We start from the raw sequence: 21,081 nt of genomic DNA, 5'->3' as shown, positions 1-21,081 counted from the left end.
GCTCTCCGCAGTTGACACAGATGGGAGGCGGGGCACATGGAGTATCAGGATGTGATCGGCTTCCGCAATCTCGATATGTGACGCTAGAAGTGCAGCAGGAAGACATATGGCCGAACTTCCAGCACTTAAAGCACTGCATCGGGGGAGGGATAAAGGGCTTGATGTCACATCAGTAGACCATCACTTTGACCTTCTCCGGTAATGTATCACCCTCAAAGGCCGAGATGAAGGCACCGGTAGCAATCTGAGTATCCTTCGGACTCCGATGAATGCGGCGGACACCTTGGCACTCTAAATTGGCGCGCAGTTCGTCATCAGACTGCAAAAGAAGGTCCCTATGGTAAATAATACCCTGGACCATATTTAAACTCTTATGGGGTGTGATCGTAACGGCAACATCCCACAACTTGTCACAAGCTAGTAACCATCTTGACTGGGCAGAGGATGTCGTTTGTATCAGTATTGACCCAAAGCGCATTTTGGACAAGCCCTCCACCTCCCCAAACTTGTCCTCTAAATGCTCGACGAAGAACTGAGGCTTTGTGCACATGAAAGACTCCCCATCAGCTCTCGTACAAACTAGGAACTGGGGCAAATAACTGTTATTGCCATCCTGAGACTTACACTCCTCCCACGGTGTGGCCAGGGACAGGAACATTTTCGGATCGCATTTCAGAGCATTAAGCCCGAGAACGCTTAGAGACTGCTGGAGGCTGGTCACCAGCAAGAGATGATGTACCACACTTCATTTTGGGTCATCTGCCCTGATGCCACCCAGCCTCAGCAAGGGCCACCTGGTAGGATGGCCATTGCCGGGAGTCCCGATACCCCAGAAGGATAGGCAACTACTCCTTGGCATACGTGGGGAGTTAACGGCACAGGCATCAGCAGAGCGATCCCTGTGTTGTCAGGGGGCTACAACCAACAGGGTACATGGCGGCCCCACCACAACAGAATGGCTACCGTGCTGGATCTTAGGTGCAAAAATGTCCAAGGTCGTCGTCTCAGAAAAAAGCAACACTGCACAGTGCATAGTTGTAATCGCACCCAGGAATGTATGCTCTCCCAAGATGTGGAAAACGAGCAGGATAGCATTGCGACAACGAGACAGCCGGCTAAAGGTCTGAATGCACGACAGATACAGTGCACCATGTAAGGCGCCCTTCCCAAATTGGCTCGCTCTACGGAAGAATTTAGAAAGATAGAGGTCAAACCCGAGAGGGGACCATCACATAAGACCGAAACGTTTGAGACTCCTTTTACTCACCTCTTACGACAGGCATGAATACCGCAGGCCTATTCTAACCCCCGAAACCCCAGGGGGGCAAGCCATTGTTCGCTGCGGATTTTGGACAGATGGAGTGACTAGGCCTTACTTCTTCTAGAACACCATCTGGGTTGTAGCCTTACCTCCATTTTATTCGCCTGTACACTGAGCAAGCAATAAAGGAAATTAAGGAGAAATTTAAAATGAAATTTACATTCATGATGTTAAAGCATCACATCCAGAATGGTGAGGTAGCAGGCCAGCCTGGATGTTGTTTTTAGGCAGTTGCCCACAGTTCATTAGCTAAATACTGTTGTATCCATGCCATGCCTCAGCTACACAATTTGCAAATGTTTGGAAAACTTTCACAATCTTTGTCTACAGATAGTTTGGGTACACACATTCCACTTCGGGAGACAAGAGTGTGGCATCAGGAAGGGTATCCAGCTACACCTTAAATTAGCTACACTAAAGCCAACAGTAACCATGCCATCCCACTAAGATGCGAGACAAAGGCACAAGAAAAGGCAGAGGAGGAGAAAATATTGAGGTAATTAGAGTAGGAAATTAGACAGTAAAACTATTACACGACTTTTGCTGTCTGGGTAGCAAAATATAACTGATGAATCCAAAGTAGAGAGGATATAAAATGCATATTGGGAATAGCAAGGAAAGCATTTCTGAAAAACAGGACTTTAATAAAAATTAAGTGTTAGGAAGTCCTTTCTGAACATGTTCTTCCAGTGTGCAGCCTCGTGCGGAAGTAAAATGTGGAATATTAGCAGTTCAAACAAGATGAGAATAGAAGTTTTTTAAATAAGAGAAAAGTGCTGTAACAGTTGAATGTGAACATCGTCTGGCTCTGAGGCAGAGCATCAGGACGAAGTGAGTGCATGATCTAGCTCCCTCATAGTAAAGATGTCAGTGTAGCACTCACGATTCTGAGAAAAGAAGGGTACCGCCAGAGCCACCTCTGCTCATTTCCGATGAAGGAAGGCAGGGTGATAATGGGTGGAACTTGAAATCTCCACAAAATGGCGGCCCAAGGTGATGGAGATAGCAGTAGGATCCATGATGACATCTTCTGCTACTGTCAAGCCAGAAGTTTGGGACTAGATCTTAGTCCCAGAGAGCTGCCAGAGGAGGGACTGTAACTGTTAGAAGCACTAGTGAATGAAATCCAGTTAGGTTTTTTTGCTATCTCGAAGAATGCGATGATACTGTGCAAGCAATCGTTTATAATGAATGGAGTTTGTCATCATAGGATGACAGTTACAAATGCAGAGAGCATGTCTCTGTGTGCAAATTGCAACATGCCACGCCTCAGTCCACCAAGGGAACAGGACAAGACACAGTAAAGAGGAAGTGCGAGGAATAGAACGTTGGGCAGTGGTAAGAATAAAGTTTCTAAACGATTCTACCTGGTCAACACAACTAGGGAAATGTTGTTCATCGAAGGACACCAGGGAGGAATAAAGCCTCCAGTAAGCCTTAGTTGTCATTTGGGTGTGCACACATAGGTAGGGTAGGAGTCAGTAAATGGATAGCACACGGGAAATGGTCACACAAGTATGTGTCAGAGAGTACAGACTTCAGACAATGGGCAAGCTGGGCAGTGCAGAAGGATAGGTCCAAATGGGAATAGGTGTGCGTGGAGCCTGAAAGGAAGGTGGGTGTCCCTGTGTGTTAAGGCAGAAGAGGTTAAGCTGATTGAGAAGGTCACCCCAGAGGGCACCTCTCAAGATAGGTTCTGGGAGAACCCCAAAGGGGATGGCGCGCATTAAAGTCACCGAGCAGCAGAAAGGGGTGAGGTAGCTGCCCAATAAGTTGGAGGAAGTCTGTCCTGGTGACATCAAATGACAGAGGGGGATAAACGGTACAAAGGGAAAATGTCAAGTGACGAAGGAAAAGGCGAACTGCAACAGCTTGAAGGCAGGTAGTCTAGACAATGACTACGATCATCATCCCGTATGAGCAGCATGACTCCCCTATGAGAGGACTGTAAAATCAGAGAGATTCGAGCACGCACAGAGGCTTTCAGACAGTCATTTTTCCCACGAACCATACACGATTGGAACAGAAAAGGAAGGTAATGACAGTGGCACGTAAAGTGCCCTCTGCCACACACCGTTAGGCGGCTTGCGGAGTATAAATGTAGATGTAGATGTAGATGAGATTAAAAGAAAAAGGACGGCTCCTCGAGGTAAGGTCAAAATGGTCTGAGAAGAAATGCGAGAGCTCAAAGCGGTCGTGAGGACACTATATTGTTTCGTAGAGGCAGAGGACAGGTGGACGCAGCAATTGTAAGAGCAGCCGTAAATCCACTTGTTGAATTGAAGACCACAAACAGTCCATTGGTGAAGAGTCATTACCAGGAAATAATGAAGGGGTGTCACCTCAGCGGCTGCTGAGTGTCAGCGTTCGAACTCGCTGCTACACGGCACAGGGGCAGGAGGATCGTGCTCCAAGAGCTCCACAGAAGCATCAGCATTCTCCTTCTGTCGGCCTGCGGAGTCCAGGACAGAAAAACAGCTGGTGGTGCACACCAGCGACACGGAGGTCAGGCAGGAGAGGGTATCACGTGGCGACACTATATAAGACGATTTTCGATTCGGCAAAGGATAAGACCATTTGCCTTTGTTTGACTTTTTAGAGCCTTTCAGGTTTGCAAAGGAACTCAGATGTTTGCTGGCTGGAGGGATGTAGGAAGCCTTCACGGGAGTATTCCTTCTGTCCTTTCCGGCTTGCCAGTTGTGTACCTAGTTACTCCTCACCATGAAGCGAAAGTTTCGTGGCTTGTTACACAGCTGGAGAAGGAAACGGGGATGCTACCATGATGCTGGGTGATTTCACAACCGTGGTGGTAAATTTAAGGTCACATGTCTGTGTGGCCCTGTCCTTCGTGGAGCGAGATGTAGCACGAACAGTACTGTAGGTGAAGGATCATAGAACGCAGGGTTTCTGGCTAGCCAAAAACTTTTGAGCGACCGTGTAAGGCACTTTTTCCTTCAGCCAGATCTCCTGGGCAGGCCACTCATAGAGATACATGGGACAATCTCAATGGGAGGTAGCATGTTTAGTTTTGCAGTTGATACAGAGGGTAGGAAGAGGCTGACAATTGACCTCATGAGCATCCCTACAACAGGTTACACATTTGGACAGGTATCAACCGTTGGTTGCTAAAGCTTGAATTTTGTGTATGTGTTTGCATGTCTATCAACATGCCAACACTTTTGTTTAGTTATATCATCTTTGCTTTTGGGACATTAGAATGGGGTTGAAATGATTGACACTGGTGTCAGTGTAACAGGTTCAGAATGTATGGTCAGACTGTGATAGCTTCAAAATGTGCTTTGATCTTGGACAGAAGCACCACTCTATCAAAAGTGAAAAAAAAGAGTCCATGTAGACACAAAGGATGCATCTACCTTTTTCATCATCTGATGGACTGCAATGACACCATTATCAGAGAGGTATGTTTGGATTTCTGCCATTGCCATTCTACCATCGAGCAACCTAGCGTAACACCGTGGGAAGAATTCAGTGTTTGATGGGCCTCGACGCGAACAGGTTACATAGCCAAGGAGAAGCAAAGCTGCAAACAGTTGTTGAGTTTGAGAAGCTGTTTCAGCTGTGAAATGAATTGTGTACTTTCTCTGTAATTATAAAGTTCTATTGTTCTTGACTATCTGGGCACCCTTCTCCATTTGTGTGTTCGTTGTCCACAACAGGATATAACATCTTCACCAAGTGTTGTATAACATCACTATACTTAAGCGAAATTAGTAAATATTTTGATATTTATGTACAGAAAATAAAGCTGTTTTAAACTATCACTGAAAAAATTGTTTATCTGGATACAATACACTAGCCACAAAATGGTGTTTATTAAATAATTTTGTATCTATATTCACAAATATTTTTCAGGCCCTTATTACAGGTTGGTGGACAGTAAAAGTTTTGCTTATATGGATTACAGTCTGATGTGGTCATACTAACCCCAACTTGCCTCCAAGGAGGCCCAGGTGGTTGAATGACTCTCTGCTGTTGAAGGAGAGCCTGCTGCCGCAGCATTGCAGCCTGAGGTTGCATAACCCGTTGCTGCTGGGGCTGCTGCTGCTGTATTAGTTGCAACTGTTGTAGCTGAGGAGTTGCCTGGAAAAAGTTATGTTTTATCAGAAATTAGTAGTAAACATTTGCTGCTATCCAAAAACATTACTTTGTACAATATTTTCCAGACGTTTCAAATTTCAAAATTCAAGTTAAACAAAATTCAAGTTTAAAAGTATTGGTGTCCTTCCCACTGTGTGTGTATTCGTCACATTGCTTTCTATCCCAAAAGTCTTAAAGGCAAACCACTAATTTTTCATGGCCTGGAAAAATAAAGAAAGGGAAAAGAAAATTGAATTACAAAACTGTTGTAGCTCAGTCTATACAGACATCTGGAAGCCATGTGCACGACAATTTACCATGCAATTTCAGTACTGTTGGGCAAGTAAAATAATTAGTTTTCAACAATTATTTTTTTTCAGTTTGATAAAGCTTGAAGTCGTATACAAAAAGCCATTCTTCCTGAAACATAATCTGAATACATGGAATAAAATGGGCATAAAGTTTATGTTTGTGCAGCAAATAACCTCTCAAATGTTTTCAAACAATGGAAAGTTCAGGACAGTATTACAACAGTATTATGGAAAGGACAGATTGCTACTCACCAAATAGAGGAGACACTGAGTCGCAGACAGGCACAACAAAAAGACTGTTACACTTAAATTTTCGGCCAAAAGACCTTATTACAAAGTAGGAAAAGCACACACACACACACACACACACACACGACCATTCTCTCTGGCAGCAGTGACTGGGCTACGAAATGTGCAAGTGCCTGAAGTGTCCAACAACCTGTAGTGGGTGATGGGCTAAGGAAGAGGCATAGTGCAAGGGTGGGAGGGGGGAGGGTGGGGGGTTGCAGGGTTGGTTGGTTCGAATTGGGGAAGGTATAGTGCTGTTGGAAATAGTGGGGACAGTGTAGGGCTGCTAGATGCAGTCATGATGTTTGAGGTGAAGAGCAGGGGGGGGGGGGGGGGCGAGTAAGCAAGTAGAGAAGGGCGAAATAAGTGGTGTGTTAGCAGAGTAGAAGGCTGTGCAATGTTGGAATGGGAGCAGGGAAGGGGTACATAGATGACAGGGATTACCAACATTGAGGCAAGGGGGATTACAGGACCATAGGATGTACCGACACAAGAGTTCATGCGCATTCTGGTGCTGGTAGGGAGGATCCAGATGGCACAGACTGCAAAGCAATCATTGACATGAAGACCAAGGGTCTCAATGAGCCCCTCATGGACCAAAATTATCCTCCCAACCTCATACAGAAACAATTTCCCAAGCTTTATCCCTCCAGTCGCCAACAACATCCCATGTACCCAGTGCCCTGTCACAAGAAACCATCCCCCTCATGACCCAACACCACACAGGACTGGAGCAACTGAGTCGTATTCTCCACTTGTACCTCTTGTTGCACCCTGAAATTATGAATATCATATCCACTATCCTTCCCACACCTCCCACAGTGGTATTCCATGCAATATACAATATCCTTGGTCCATCCCCATTATACTTCTGTTGTCAATCCCTTGTCTCATGACTCATATCATTGCAATAGACCTAAATGCAAGGCCTATCTCATACACCACCACCACCACCACCACTACCACCACCACCACTACCACCACCACCTACTCCAATCCAGTCACAGGCATCTCCCATCCCTTCCCTGTGAAACCAGTCATGTGATCTACAAACTAAGCCGCAGCCATTGTACTACTTCCTACATGGGCATGACAGCTAACAAGCTGCTTGTCTGCATCAATGGCTACTGACAAACAGTGGCCAAGAGACAGCTGATCCAGCCAGTCACTCAACAAGCTGCCGAACACAATGTGCTCCAGTTCAATGACAGCTTTACAGCCTGTGCCATCTGGATTCTTCCTTCCAAAACCAGTTTTTTCTTAAGTGCACAGGTGGAAACCCTCCCTGCACTATATCCTGATCACACAAACAGCACTACACCCTCCTCCTCCAGACCTCATGCCACCTCCTTACCCCCACCACACACCCCAGATTACTACACACAACAGACACAGGCACAGTTCACAGTCGTGCCACAGTGGCTGGAGACAGATGTGTGTGTGTGTGTTTTCTACTTTAGAAGAAGAAATGTGTCTGAAAACTTATACATAACATTCTTTCCACTGTGCCTCCCTGCTACTCAGCATCTCCTCCGTATAGTGAGTAGAAATCTATCTTTTTCATAATACAATAATGATATAATCTGAAACAATGAATTAAAATTTGTACCACAAGGACTCGAACCCAGATTTCCTGCTTACTATGCAGATGCATGGACTACCCTATTGCATCTCCCTTCCCGATACAAATTCTGATCCACACCTCAGCCCATTGCTAGGCCCTTTTAAACTTGCATCAGTATTGCCGAGGCTCTCCAATATTGGAATACCACCTTAACAATGAGCAAATTGAGGTTAATCTTGCCTGTACCTCAGGTGTAGGTGATATATTAATCATATACAGTTGATGTTCCTGCAAAACATTGAGGCCCACCTTCTTCTACGATAATGATGTGTAGTGAAGCAATTTATAATACTCTCAAATCTTTTGTGGCTTGTAGAAATAATTTTCCAGTAGTCTATTCAAAGGTCTGACAACACTTGCTTCCTGTGCTTTTTCCCCTGAACACACTTCCCCATCCAAAATCACATACAAGATAAAGCAGCTAAACAACTTTATGCCGAACTTCTCTTGCTTGCTTTTTGAATAATGCAAAAATGAATTGGCCCAAAAAATGCGACATATCTTCATCAACTATCAAACATCTATATAGAACAAATGAAAAAGATGACACAGAATTAAAATGCGGAAGAAACAGTTGAGCTTTGAGAAATGTCAAGTGGTGCCTTCACATCACCAATTTCAAGAAAAGTGTGTACAGGAGGACAGTCAGCTGCTAACATCTAAGTGTCTCATCTGCTGCCATGAATGTATTACGTAGTAACAGTAGTGAAGCTGATAGTGCAAAAGATACTGCAATGTCATATTCTTTAGCTTTAACCAAAATGTGACACACTATACAACCCTAACTGTTTTTATACATGTTCTTTCGGCAGGCACATTCTTGCAAATGACACACTATATTACTTCATTTCCTTACCACATACTTCAACATTCAACTGCACAGAAATCTTAATCAGTTCCAAAATTATCCATTTTCCCCTCCTGAGCCAGAACCATCAAGTATTTCTTCCACTGAATCAAAAACACTAATATTATCCTATTTCACCACCTCAAAGCTATGACAGCACATGAACAGTGAGGCAGCAACATTCATATAGCCACCAGAAGAAGCACCAACACAACCCAGGCCAGAAACAAAGTGCTATTCTCAGAAGGCAATATTTATCTAATTGAAATACACCAAACTCAAAAGCAAACACAATGATCATGTAAAAGTGAATAAGATGTTTTAATATAGATTCATAATCAAATCAGTTAAGAGCGCACTACATCAGGGTTGCCCCAAGTGAAATTCCCTGATATTTCCATGATTTCAGATAAGTTTTAGCATTCTTCCCTAACAAATTTTGAGATCTCAAGGGTGCATAAAGACACAAGTTGACAAATAAGTGTAAGGACTTCTGTATTTCTAAACATGTAAGCAAAAATCATAGGTACTAACATCAACATCTTTTGTAACAAACTTTTTTTAAAATGGAGAAAGCAAGCAAAATTAAATATGTGTTTCATTAAGACCACTGATGTTATAATATTTCAGTAAAACAAATGATATTTGGTGACAAATATATTCATTTCCTTGGAGTCGCAGAGCAGATTTAAAATACCTTCACTGATTTCAGAAATAACTTCAGAAAAAAGTAGGCCTCTCGAAAGAAGTGTATAAGGTGGGGAAGAGTTGTGTAAGCCAACATTGTAAATGACCGCCAATGAAATATTGGTGCTACTATATTCATTATATCAGTTGTTATCCACTGCATTATGTCTATTATTTTAGAAATATTGTGGCTTAGCTGAGTGGTAACATGTTTGCCTACCGTGCAGCGGGCCTGGGTTCGATTCCCTGATGGGTAGGAGATTTTCTCCACCCGTGGACAAGGTGATGTGTTGTCCTCATCACCATTTCATGATCACTGAGATGCAAGTCACCCAATGCGCCATCACCTGAACAAAGACTTGCAACCCCGCAGATAACCTTCCTCAGACGGAGCCTTCCAGCCATCAATGCCAGTCATTTCATTTTACAACTATCGGCATTTTTCTTTCTAGAAATATAAGAGTACACAGAGTACTAACCTCCAGCGACTGCCATACTTTCTAATATACGAACTTCTTTCAAAGTGCCAAAACGTAATAGAATAAATAAAATGTCTATAAAATGCCGCACTGTACAATGTACTTGTAGTAAAACGGTCACAATCTCTGAAATCCATTGCCCCTGCCCTCTGGTCTCTCGAGTATCCTGGGATAAACCATGAAAATCCGCTGCATCATGCCACACACAAAAAGATGTCGTCTGCAGGCAGGTTGGTGAGACTAGATCTGATTGGCGGGCCAACACATTAGTGGGAAACAATGGACTTCATATCAGTAGGCCTGATCTGTTACAGATGCGGCCTGCGATTTTGGGCCATCGTGAAAGCCCACTCGTGCGACCACCTACTCGTGAGTCACAGACACATTTTGATGAAATTAGACCATGGTAATCAATCCATGCAACTGATAACTGCATATAGGATAGACCAGGGCTGTCTAATACATAGGATGTAAACAATAATCATTCAAAACGTACCACAGTGGTGTAAAGGAAATGGAGATGAACAGTTTGATACAGGACATTTATGGTCTGTCAAGCTGGGAAAATACCTCAAATTGTCCTGTGAAAGCCACCTAAAGCTACAGCGCATGTTGATCACATGAAATTTTCAATATTCTACAGCTCTCTTCATACAAACTATAAGTCCTAGAGAAGAAATGAATAAGACCTTTATTTGTAGGAAATTTAATGTAGTATAATTTTGTACAGTAACGCATTTTCAGTAGAGGCTGTAGTTTTCGAGTTATTCAAGAAAATTATATGAAAATGACTTTCAAACATATGTCCTTCCTCACACTCAGTACCCATCAGTCAAGATTTTTAGTATGTTGTCTGTGGCACTACCAACTACTTTTTTACCTACCAAAATTTGTGACTACTCTCATTATTTGCTGTATTTGACCTATTTTGGTCTTTTTTCACTGGGCTATTATGCCACCATCCTACTCACAGACTCACAAATTGTAAAACTGAGGTTTGCATAAAGTTTACCCCATAATTCCATGAATTTTTACAGCATAAAATTAATAATTAAATTTTTATGTTTGTCTGGGCTTGTTACTATGAAACTATTATGCACATAAAGGTTGAATTTAGACTGAATGGCAAGTGCAACTGGTTTTTGCATAACACTTATTTTCTTTCACTTCCAGCACAGGAAAATTTGAATTGATAATGTTAACACAATGGCTGACTAAACTGGTGGCCGGCCAGTCAATAAAGACCAAAAAAAGGTCGAATATGGGAAATAACTCATATAGTCGCACATTTTTGTACAGTGGTAGGATAAAGTGCCACAAACAATATACTCCACTAAAAATCCTGACCGTAGTTTGCTAATCTTGTCAAACATTGTGAAATTTCTTGTTTTTAAATCTAAGCAAAAGATTTTATCATTTTTATTCATTTAACTGGTTTCAATGTCATTTTTTAAATTCCTAATTCTTTGACATGGTATTTTCTTCATTGCATTGAGTTTTTTATTTGCTCTTACTCTTCTCTCTATCATTCTTTTCTTGCCCGGAATCTGTCTCTACCATAATCTGGAACCAAGTGCCAACAAGGACTGCTCATCAATTGGTAATGTGGCAGCTCTTGTAGCCAGTGAGAGGATAGTTTCAGGCAACCGGTGACAGCAAGAAATTACAGTTTGTTTTAGTGCTGAAACTGAACTTTTTCTGTCTTGAATTTGCTTGTTGAGGTTAGCTTCAACAGCTGTGAAGAAATCTATAATGATTTTAGTTCTACACAGACTGTTGACCACCCCTGTCTCAGATATATAACATCTAAGGAGGTTGTGGTTGGTTTAGGACAAGAGTTTAAATTCAGAGCTACAAAACAAGTCTCCTGCCACAGTTCAGTCACTGGTCACTTAAATCAGCTGTCAATAGAGCTTCTCACATTTCCAATATAGCTTGCGGCAGCCACTTGCAACACTGCTCCACGTTACACATTATCAGCATTTGTGAAGTGACCTGCCACGTTTGCATGTTACCTATTACTAAGTGGTAGCCAGCAGCAAACGTGGCAACACTGTAGAGGCAAGTGACAGAGACCAACTATGAAGTGATTTTAAGCAGACTACATCAGATCAGCTGCGTGATCAATGTAACATGCAGAACTCAATGTGAAAGTTATGGTTAAAAGTATTCTAAGTGAGAGACTTGTATTTTGTCTATATCAACTTACATGTTAATGATCAGACAATTGTAAATACAGGTGTCATTCCTGTGGAAATTGACTGTACTAAGTTAAGTAATTCCTCTTATGTATGCTCTAATGAAGTGAACCAATATTTTATGTGTTGTAGTATCCGCTCAGTCTCCTCCGGGAGCAAACTTAAACACCCACGATTGTACTACCAAATGTATTTTTGTCCGGTAGAACAGTAACAATCACTCCATCTTATAACTTAACATAAATCACTTTTTTCTACCTAAGGCAGCAGAGAGCAAAATGCACAAAGGACATCTGTTGGTCCCCTTAGACATATACTTTAGTGGTGCACACCATGTGACAGGTAAACATGCACTTACAGTGTCTGTGACTGTACTATTGCATACTGTAATTGGCAATGGTTCACGTGATAAATGACGGGAAACGAAAATTACAAATCATGAGCTGGATATGGGTAACCAATCACACTGCCCGTAAGTAATTTCCTTTGCTTCGTAAATTAACTTTGCTGGAATTCTCTTTACGCCAAAATATTAGGTCCTACCCTAACCACCAACAAGGAAATCATGAAATATTCTGAAAAATCAGCTAAATATTAGTGAAAAAACAACATCATAAGCTCAGGCGATTCTGATTGGCTACCGTATACTATCAACCAATTGGTTGAAACCTACAATAAGGAATTGCTAACAGAAGCACGTAAATGAAGATCCGCAGACACTGTAAGTGCTCTTTTAGCCCGCATGGCATATGCTATGAGCTACATGCTGCACTGTTCAGCCACGGTAAGCTGACCCTTTTTGCTGGTGCTGCCAGTAATGGAGAAAATCGGCACTAATTGAAAGACATTCATTTGTATATGAGTGCTGTCAATATTTCTGTGTGTGTCACTTCCACTTTCGTATGAGCACGAAATATGGGTAACGGTACCAGTATTGCAGGAGTAGTAAGCACTGCCTTTCCCCTCACTCCTGCTCTCAACACTCCTAATGCAGGGGCAAGGCATGTCTCGTGCTGCAGTTCCCAAAAACCACCTTATGAAGAGTCAACTTATTGTGGCCAAACAGTGGATGTCACTTCTACAAATGTGTCATACTAAATTTGAGCCAACAGTTTATGCACGAGGTGACAAAAAGTTACCTTTAATCACTGTAGTTGACATTTAATCTACAAGTGTTAATTATTGTAGATCAAATCATGTTTTCTATGTAAGAGTATCAGGACACCATACCTGTTGCTGTGGTGGCTGATTCCAAGGCATACGCTGCTTCAGTTGTTCAAGAAGAGAAGCTTTGTTAACTGTTGCTCCAGCTGCCTGTTGGATGCCAAGAGGTGCCGTAGGCAACGACAGAATAGTGCCATCCTGCTGCTGCAATAGTTGTTGTTGATGTTGCTGTTGTTGTTGCTGCTGCTGCTGTTGCTGCTGCTGTGGAGGTGGTAGTGGCGGTGGTGGTTGTTGTTGTTGCTGCTGCTGTTGTGACTGTTGCTCTTGCTTGAAGTTAGTCACATCTGAGAAACCTAATATTTCAGCTGTAGACAAATCCCCTGTAAGAAGGCAAATATTTTTCAGGAGAAAGTACACAATTTGCAGCAGAGTAATAGAATGCTATTCAACTGAACATTTTGAATTTACAAATGTAAAGAGCCCTGGTCAACGCTAAAGAGGAAAGCAATGACGCAGAACAGTAGGAGTACACAAATCACAGAAAGGAATTGCTGCAACCTTACCAACAAAACAGATCATTAAGCTTTGACAGCCACATTTATTATATCATACAACTGTGCAATAATAGTATCAAATGTCAAAAAATCAAATCTCATTATATAGAGTGATACATAAATATTTATGAGAACATGATATACAAAATGTGTCTGGAAAGCAATGCATTTTTTTAAACGAACAGATTTACTGTAGATATCATCAGAAACATTTAATATTCTCTGAAGTAATTATCTTTGGCACCTACACACTGTGACAGTGGCTCTGCCATGGGCAGTAAGCATCCTAAAAAGCTTCATTTCTGTGCGGCCTTGATCCTCGGGAAGCAATAGAAGTTGGTCAAAGCCACGTCCAGACTATAGGAAGGTTTCAGTGGGGTCACCAAGTTGTGCTTCTCCAGCTACTCACGGACGCACAGAGCAGTGGGTCTTAGAGCAGTGTCTTGGAGGAACTCCCGGGTAGTGACAATCCCCTTTCTCACTCGGACAACTCTCTTTTGTAGTTTTTATCAATGTAGTAGACAGTGTGCACAAAGTTTTGTGGACAACACATTCAACACTGTGCTCATTCTCACTTTTTTGGTTTTGGGGAACAGTATAGTGTGCCACTCACAGCTTTAACCTCTTGTTTCTGGGTAGTAGGTGGTGGTGATTAGTGTTTAACGTCCCGTCGACAACGAGGTCATTAGAGACGGAGTGCAAGCTCGGGTTAGGGAAGGATTGGGAAGGAAATCGGCCGTGCCCTTTCAAAGGAACCATCCCGGCATTTGCCTGAAACGATTTAGGGAAATCACGGAAAACCTAAATCAGGATGGCCGGAGACGGGATTGAACCGTCGTCCTCCCGAATGCGAGTCCAGTGTGCTAACCACTGCGCCACCTCGCTCGGTCTGGGTAGTACTTGAAACATGTCTCATCCCCAATAACGACACTATCCCAGAAAGAAGGTTCAATTTCCATGCATTCGAGACGTTCAGCCATGTCCGCCACCCACTGATTCTTCAGATTATCTGTCAAAAGCTTGGAAACCAAATTGGCGAACAGCTTCCTCATGCGCAATTTATCGGTCACCAGTTCGTGTACAGTTGTATTGGGAATGTTGAGAGTTTCCACAATCATCCAAACATTCAACCAATGGTTAGAATTTAACAGGTTGTCCCAAATTGCCATTGACTGTGCCGGTTGATGGCCTTCCTGCACAGGTTTCATCAACCACCTCTTCCTGGCCTCCCATAAATGCTTTCAATCACAGCAAAACTTGGGAATATTTTGAACACTGCCTCCATAAGATTGCACAACCAATTGGCAGGTCTCTACAAGAGATTTGTAATTGCATATCATTGCTCGAGTAAGAATTCCATCGCATTTCATGTCACATGCACTAAACAGGGAGCGGGGAGGCAACAATCCTGACACCTCAACTGCTCAGAGCGGACTAGCGAAGGTATTGCATTGAAGTTGTCTCCCCACTTAACCCAACCGGTCGGAACACAATGCAGCCACTTTAAGTGCCAGCACCAAAAAAATTGCATTGCTTTCCAGACATACTTCATATATAAAATTTGCTTATGTAAAACACAAACCTGCTAACTCAAAATCTGATGTCTGTTGTGTAGGAGATTGAGGCTTGGGGAACGTTAAAAGTCGTGGATCATACTGCTTCTCATCACACAAAGAACGCGTTGAAATGCAGCGCAGTATCCAGTCAGGAGTCACTATCTGAACACCTTTCCGTAGTGCACACTCATATTTGTCCTGCAAACAAATTACACTTCTTGAACAAAACTGCAAACAACTCCACCACAGATCCAATTAGCTGTTCACGATTAGTATGAGACAATTGTACTTTATAAATGTGTTATAATGAAATGGGTAACTACAGTTGCACAATGCTTTACTGATATGACTGTTTTTGATTGGTGGATAAATACTTTTTGGTGTTCCAAGAAATGTGCTACCTTCCTGTGTCACAAGGATTAGTGCCACACCAGAACAGTTGTTTACAAGACATATATGACAAATAAATGCCTCAGAGGGAGATGCTTCCTCCAGGAACTCACATCATGAACTGCTGCAGGTTCCATTACAACTCTCCCCAATTTGTACAACATTTATTGCTAATGTTGGTAGGTGACTAAAATCTTTCAACACGAGTGTTCCAGCATGACACTAACTCCTCAGATACTCATTAAAAGAAATCCTTTTTTTGTCTTGCCTGAAGGTGATTAGTCAATAATCATTTCCAATAAAGCATCAAGCAAATGCTGTTTCAATAATGCTTACTCTGTTATATTAATACAATACTGGATGGAATACAAATAATGGAAGGAGTAAAGGAAACCAACTACTGTGAAGCATTTGCCAGCTTACAGGCACACAAACGAGATCGTATTTGTCACAAAGCTTTAGGACATGAGCTAACAAAATACATTAAACACCTGTACTAGTACTTTGTACCAGCATTTCAAACAATCTTGGGTTACATGTTGTGGTGTTGGAGTGGATGAGACAAATAAGGAGATAGGGAGGGGAAGTGAGGGATGGAGAAAAGGGAGAACAGTTACATCTAGGACACAGAAGTGGCACTTGAATGGGATAGCAATATGCCACCTGTGAGTCTGCATTGGTGCAGGTAAGGGCAGAGCAGCACATGATGAAGTGGAGGAGTGGGTTGCATGTAGATTAATGGTATGAAGTAGGGAGCATGATGCCAAGGATGGAGACTGAAAACAGAATTGTTGGTTGGTTGATTTGGGGAGAGGACCAAACAGCTAAGCCATCGGATTAGGGAAGGATGGGGAAAGAAGTCAGTTGTGGCCTTTCAAAGGAACCATCCCGGCATCTGCGTGAAGCAATTTAGGGAAATCACAGAAAACCTAAATCAGGATGGTCAGACACGGGTTTGAACCATCGTCCTCCCACATGCGAGTCTAGTGTGCTAACCACTGTCTCACCTCACTGGATCAGAAGAATTGTGCAAATGAGGGAGCTGTTATGACAATTCCCACCTGCACGATGAGAAGCAGGTAATCAGGGAAGTGGGTTCAGACAGCATGGATTTTGAAGCAGCCACTGAAGAATATGAATATTATGTAGCATATTCTGTCTCTCTGAGGTCAATTTTGCTCTTGGCTACAGTTTCATAATGTGTTACTCATTCAAATGAACAGCTGGTTGGTGGTCATGCCCACATAAAAGGCAGTGCACACATTACAGCAGAGTTGGAATATGACATGACATTTTCCTCAGGTGGTTCTGGTAGGGCAGCATATATCTGATGAGACTAGCACAGGACAGGTCTCTTACTTGGGTCACCGTAATGATATCTACATCTCCACCTGCTCTCTACTAACCACTATGAAGTGATGGCAGAGGGAACTTTGTATTCTACTTCCTGAGATGAGGGAAGTAAGACTTAAATGCCTCTACAAATGAGGTAATTATCCAAAAAAAGTATCTGGGATCCTTATGGAGTGATATCTACGGGGTATCCGATATGGGTTTTTGGAACTGTGTAAATAGGTTTTTGAAGGATATTTGGTGTACATGTTTAAACACCTGACAGTACAGGTTTGCAAGCATTTCTTTGGTACTGTCCCATGAGTCAAATAACCTGTGCTGTCCTGTTTTGTATACATTTCATATCCCTTTTTAGACCTATTTTGCACGTATTCCACACACTTTAGCATTATTATAGGGTGGGTTGCACGAGTGTTGTGTAGGCAATCTTTATTATAAGCTGACAGCATTTGTCCAGTGCCCTATCAACGAACAGAGATCTATTACTTCCTTTATTCACAACTGACCGTCAATGTTATAATGCCAAAACCTGCAACAAACACATCGATTAAATATATATGGTTGATGTGGCTAGGAGTTAAGAGTTGGTCGGACGTATATGGTGGGAGGGTTTTATGGAGCCACTGGAGAGGTGGAGTTCAACATCCAGACAGGTGGAATGCTGAACAGTAGAGGACAAGGTGAAGCACATATGTTTCAGGGCACTCAATGGCATAGTTATTAGCACCCCATTAGAAAATAAAGTAAATACTAAATGAGAATAACATCTTTCATCATACGCAACAGACATGAAATCATTTCTGAAAAGTATAATGGCAAGGTATTTGCAAACTAGTTGGTCAGTATGTGACAGTGTCTTATCCCAAAATTTTGGATCAGGTGACAGATTGATCCGTAACATAACCTTAGGTCCAAGTTAGTCATAAGGTAACAAACTGGTTGTAAGCTGGTAAAGCCAATGAAAGTGGAAAAAAAGAATTAGAAGTTAGAAAAAAAGGAAAGAAAGACTGTGGTCGTGCCACACTACTTTGAATCTTAGCCTGAGGTTGAGGTAGGTTGGCAACTCATAATTTGGTTGTGAGTTTAATAATTAAAAGTAACAGTTTAGATATACTGAGGAATGTTACTGTAAAAGGCAATATATCTTCAACCAAATTCAATCTAAAAGTAGTTAACCATATCAAACAGAATCATCTTGACGAATGTGTTAAATGGTCATAACAGATTAGAACTATGCAGTAGGCCTACAACTGAAGGAAAAGTTTGTTAGCTTATATTCATGAAATTACAGTCTTCAATTAGACAAATTTTCAGCACATAAAAGCAAAACACAATAAAAATCTTTCATAAAACACTGAGTTGTTATCCACTTACACCAGCTGGTTTTGATATAATCAAGTGAGTGCAGCTTCTATCAAGCTGAAGCTGACATTTACCACCATTGAATGTTACCATTGCCCAAAGGGCTTTGGCATCTTCGTAGCTGAGTTGAGACAGACATGCTGTGACTCTAACAAAAAGCTGTGTTCCTTCTGGTGGGAATCCTGATGTACTAAGCACATGATTAAAGAAATTATCAAATAAACTCACACACATTTCATTATTTCAATTTGTAAACAAGTGCAATGAAATATAGCCACATCCCCCCCCCCCCCAAGAGAGACAAAATCCAGACATTTCATCACATCTTCAACTAAATCCAAGAATTTGTCAGTGTTTATGAACATCAACAGTAAAAGTGAAATTAGTGGTCCACCAAACACATTTTATTTGGATGACAAGAAAATACATTGTCACATCACTGAACATCCACTACTCTCCTGTAATTCCAAAACAGCACATTCCTTTGTGATAGATTAAGCACACTTCTGTCTTACATAATACATTTACAATTAGCCATTAATGGTCAACTTGCACATCCTGCATCACCTGATGCCTTAACACAACTCATTAGACAGGGCTCCATCACAGCAGAACAATAGGAGTGGTAGTAAACTAACTTCACACTCGATGCAAAAAAAAAAGTACTAGGCATAGAGCCTATATTACTTCTGCTTTCATTACTGACAGCATCGAAATTCACGTAAGTTACAATAAACATGTTACACTAAGAAGTGCTTCACTCCGGCCTATGATCCAAGTGATACCATAGGTCCAGAATTTTCAAGTAATAGTAGATTTAATATAAGCAGACGAATCAACAAATTGCGTATACAAGGACCACAACACATGGGAGAACGAAGTGCAATATCAAAGGGTTTCCAACTAATGCTCCAACAATTTTTAAACAATTCTGTCTTGTGACTGCTCCAAAGGTTTCACAAAGTATTATCATAACTTCATGCAAAGGATACGGTAAAAGTTTCCTGCACTGCGCTGATAGTAAAACCCAATTCTGATTTACAGCTGGGACTTCATATAATTCCTTTGCATCACTAATATCACTTTCAGACGCATCTTCACCTATAATGCAATGGGTAACAAAATCATAAAAATAATTCATACGCTCCCCGCCGCCGTCCAACAGCAAACGCAAAACCTGCAACAAAATATTTATTTACAGGGCTACAATACAATCAGCTGTTCCACATTAGCATTTCTTAAGCATTGAGTGAGCAAAAACTTACATTATCTTGAGCTTTCCCGCTGATATAAAATTTAACATCTTTAAAAAGTGAAGTATCAGTGAGAATTATATCTTCATTTTCTCCGAGACGTCCGTAAACTTTTACATTGCTGTCAGTATTTTCATTTTCGCTTCCCATGGCTCAACACATATCTAAACAACATAACAATAATGGCGCTACTTATTATCTTTGATGGTGCGAGCAACATCACTTTTGGCGGGCGTAAGTATACACAAACAAAATTGAAATCGATAAATATTCCCTTCGATTATCATTGTGGAGACATACACCAGGTATATCGATAGTCGGCAGTGTATGTAACTGATTAAAACGATATATATCCCGATTCGGGATTTAGTAGATTGCTAAGTTGAAATAATGTTAACAAATTTATCGCAATACAAAAAAAACATTACTTTCACACACAGTAATTTATTTAAAAGGTTATAAGATTGTTTTCGAAAGTAATATCAGAATAAATTTTATCCATTACGGTATACACTCGTTCAGAGCAAGCTCCTAATTGAAAATTAAGTAAGATCTTAGAAAGAATGAAAAAAATCTTGCAGGTTGCTGTAACGGCGTTGTCTCTGAGAAATAACCTCAGCTGAACTTACGATAAAGATAGAGCTAAAGAGCTTCCAGCCCCTGCAACAAAAAAAAAAGTTTTTAACTTATTCGAACAGTCACGGGGGGAAGCCTTCAACATATGTTTATGACACTTTACGTACTGATTATTCTCTTTTCTCGAAAGTTAAATTCGGAGATCTGTAAAAGTGCTGCAGTTGCAAAATTAACCACAAAAATATCTGAAAATGGACGATCACGTTTCAGTCACAAGTAGCACAAACGATGAAACTTCCTGGCAGATTAAAACTGTTTGCCGGACCGAGACTCGAACTCGGGACCTTTACCTTTCTCGGGTAGGTGCTCTACCAACTTTTTTTTTATCGTTGTGGTTGGTCGTTGCGGACGTTGCAAGACATCCTGTTCAAGTTCGGTGGTCGATCCTTCCACTCAGTTTTTTTATTACAGAGGTCAAGCGGCTCTCTGACCGAACACGCTGAGCCACCGTGCCGGCTGTCCAACTGAGCTACCCAAGCACAACTCACGCCCCATCCTCATAACTTTAATTCCTCCAGTGCCTCGTCTCCTACCTTCCAAACTTTACAGAAGCTCTCATGCGAACCTTGCAGAACTAGCACTCCCAGAAGAAAGTATATTGCGGAGACATGGCTTAGCCAAAGCATGAGGGATGTTTCTAGATTGCAATTTTCACTCTACAGAGGAGTGTGCGCTGATATGAAACTTCCTGGCACGTTAAAACTGTGTGCCGGACCGAGACTCGAAGCCGGCCGCGGTGGTCTCGCGGTTCTCGGAGCGCAGTCCGGAACCGTGCGACTGCTACGGTCGCAGGTTCGAATCCTGCCTCGGGCATGGATGTGTGTGATGTCCTTAGGTTAGTTAGTTTTAAGTAGTTCTAAGTTCTAGGGGACTAATGACCACAGCAGTTGAGTCCCATAGTGCTCAGAGCCATTTGAACCATTTTTTGAACCGAGACTCGAAGTCGAGACCTTTGTCTTT

At 41.9% G+C, this 21,081-nt stretch overlaps 1 protein-coding gene across 6 annotated transcripts in view; it reads right to left on the bottom strand.

The window, feature by feature from the left end:
- The window catches only part of LOC126284081 (PAX-interacting protein 1-like), a 163,152-nt gene extending 143,406 nt beyond the window's left edge, over positions 1–19,746 (bottom strand). For 3 of the 6 annotated variants that reach the window (XM_049982722.1, XM_049982721.1, XM_049982725.1), the window contains exons 1-6: positions 19,498–19,718; positions 19,225–19,409; positions 18,245–18,422; positions 15,154–15,325; positions 13,084–13,397; positions 5,267–5,422 (exon numbers count right to left, since the gene is read on the bottom strand). In XM_049982722.1, the coding sequence (XP_049838679.1) occupies positions 5,267–5,422; positions 13,084–13,397; positions 15,154–15,325; positions 18,245–18,422; positions 19,225–19,409; positions 19,498–19,635 (1,143 nt within the window). In that variant the 5' untranslated portion in view covers positions 19,636–19,718. Of the gene's footprint in view, positions 1–5,266; positions 5,423–13,083; positions 13,398–15,153; positions 15,326–18,244; positions 18,423–19,224; positions 19,410–19,497 lie in introns of those variants that run through there. The other 3 variants (XM_049982720.1, XM_049982724.1, XM_049982726.1) reach the window with 3 other exon arrangements.
- Between the last annotated feature and the right edge of the window lie 1,335 nt (positions 19,747–21,081).

This window comes from Schistocerca gregaria, chromosome 8 (assembly GCF_023897955.1).
Source record: "Schistocerca gregaria isolate iqSchGreg1 chromosome 8, iqSchGreg1.2, whole genome shotgun sequence".
In the NCBI taxonomy this organism is placed as follows: Eukaryota; Metazoa; Arthropoda; class Insecta; order Orthoptera; family Acrididae; genus Schistocerca; species Schistocerca gregaria.
Note: the sequence above shows the minus strand (reverse complement) of the source record. Positions and strands in the feature narration are given on the sequence as shown.